Source organism: Etheostoma cragini, chromosome 20 (genome assembly GCF_013103735.1).
Source record: "Etheostoma cragini isolate CJK2018 chromosome 20, CSU_Ecrag_1.0, whole genome shotgun sequence".
NCBI classification, from domain to species: Eukaryota; Metazoa; Chordata; class Actinopteri; order Perciformes; family Percidae; genus Etheostoma; species Etheostoma cragini.
The window spans coordinates 7,610,210-7,611,817 of record NC_048426.1 but is presented as its reverse complement, the minus strand read 5'-3'; the positions used below and the strand labels follow the sequence as shown (position 1 = coordinate 7,611,817).

General features: G+C 43.1%; 1 protein-coding gene across 1 annotated transcript in view; it reads right to left on the bottom strand.

Annotated features, from left to right (window-relative positions):
- Nucleotides 1-1,594, bottom strand: part of tmem62 (transmembrane protein 62) — a 3,898-nt gene extending 2,304 nt beyond the window's left edge. The window contains exons 1-3 of the mRNA XM_034859138.1: nucleotides 1,097-1,594; nucleotides 620-731; nucleotides 272-414 (exon numbers count right to left, since the gene is read on the bottom strand). Coding sequence (XP_034715029.1) covers nucleotides 272-414; nucleotides 620-731; nucleotides 1,097-1,297 — 456 coding nt within the window. The 5' untranslated portion in view covers nucleotides 1,298-1,594. The remainder of the gene's footprint in view (nucleotides 1-271; nucleotides 415-619; nucleotides 732-1,096) is intronic.
- Between the last annotated feature and the right edge of the window lie 14 nt (nucleotides 1,595-1,608).

Genomic DNA, 1,608 nt, shown 5'->3' with positions numbered 1-1,608 from the left:
CAACTGATACACAATTGACACTCAACTGCGATCAATAAGAGCAGTATAGCGGCCAGAGGAACTCTAGATCCAAACACTAGCACTCTTTTTTTGACAGTTACAAAAAATAAAGATATTTTCTTTTGCAGCTAATAGCATGCAATCCAATAACTGAAGGAAAAGTGAACCACAGTTAATGGATTCTTCAGATAATTGGTAATTGTACTTTGGGATGTTTCCATTGAACCACTGAGCATAACTAGAGCATTGAGATAACAAAGTGCTGTGGTTAATCACCATGATTTCCACGGATGTCTATCCACCTAGTGCGCTCCATCACACGTGACCTCTTTAGGATGTTGTGGTAAGCCTGCCACTCCACCTCATGCTGGAGGGAACCCACCTTACTCTCTGTTTTAGCATCTGTCAGATCCCCTGTGGAGGTGGAAAAGATACATCTGAGAAACAACATGGCAACAGCCAGTTACAGGACTTTCCCGGTAACTTTAAGATGAAATTGCCTTCATTGGAAATGTCTTGGACACATACAGTATCTGCTGAAAATACACACATACACATACACACATACTAGTCACCATACATAATAATAGCTTTAGTTAAAAATGGGGGATTACTGTACCTGTTGCAAGCACTAGAACTGGCTTAATCACTTCAATTGTGTCAGTGCAGAAGTTTTCGAAATCTGGAATACGTCTTGGGTCATGAAATCGGCTAATGTGAATGTCGGACACCTTGAATCAGACAAAAATAAAACAGAATCAGTGATACATTTATCAAAGAAAAAAGGGGTAATATGGGTCTAAAATCAGCTTTTTTTCCATTAATATGAGAGTTGTAAAACACACTTAATGTGTTGCTTAACCACATTATTACTTTAAAATGACACACTTCTGTGGCCTCTTTCTGTCAATCATTCAGAGAGAGTTTACTGGACAGCTAGCTTCCTACATGACAACACTGCAAAGCCAAAGGTAGGTATTGTACATTCATGTTAATGTAAAAACTAAGAAATTGGTTGAATTTGGAATTCATCATTATTTTTGTGGTAAATGACATAAAAAAAAAAAGCTGGCTTGCGAGTTGAAATAATGCCTACCTGTATAAACCAGAATATATTGTTCAACTCGCCGCCGGGAAATGGTGGAGAACTCCCCTTAGGTTCCCCCCCATCACGGACAGTCGGGTGCTGAACGCTCCGTTTCGGGTGCCAAGCCGTGTCATAGCTGTCCAGCACCCAGGAGGTGATGCACGCCAGGACCAGTCCGAGGATAACCAGTGCACCGAACAGCTTCAGCATCCTCCTGTAGTGGCGAGAGAGTGGGCTAGCTGCCGCCGTGTGTCCCGGAAAGAAAAAAGCTAGCTACTGGTGGAAATAGCTAAGGACACGAATCCCACTAACATTAACTACAGATAGTATGAACTAGTTAGCTACATAGCTAAGGTCTCAGACTCTGACCGTTTCTGTCGCTGCCATTGCCGCCACGGGAGATACATTGAGATTCGGGGTTCATTCAGGGCTTGGCTCGGCTGCCTTCAGAGGCAGTGGCACGGCAGGTTAGCTAGCAACCTACCAGCTACCAACACAGGACACTGACCGGTTGGCCAATT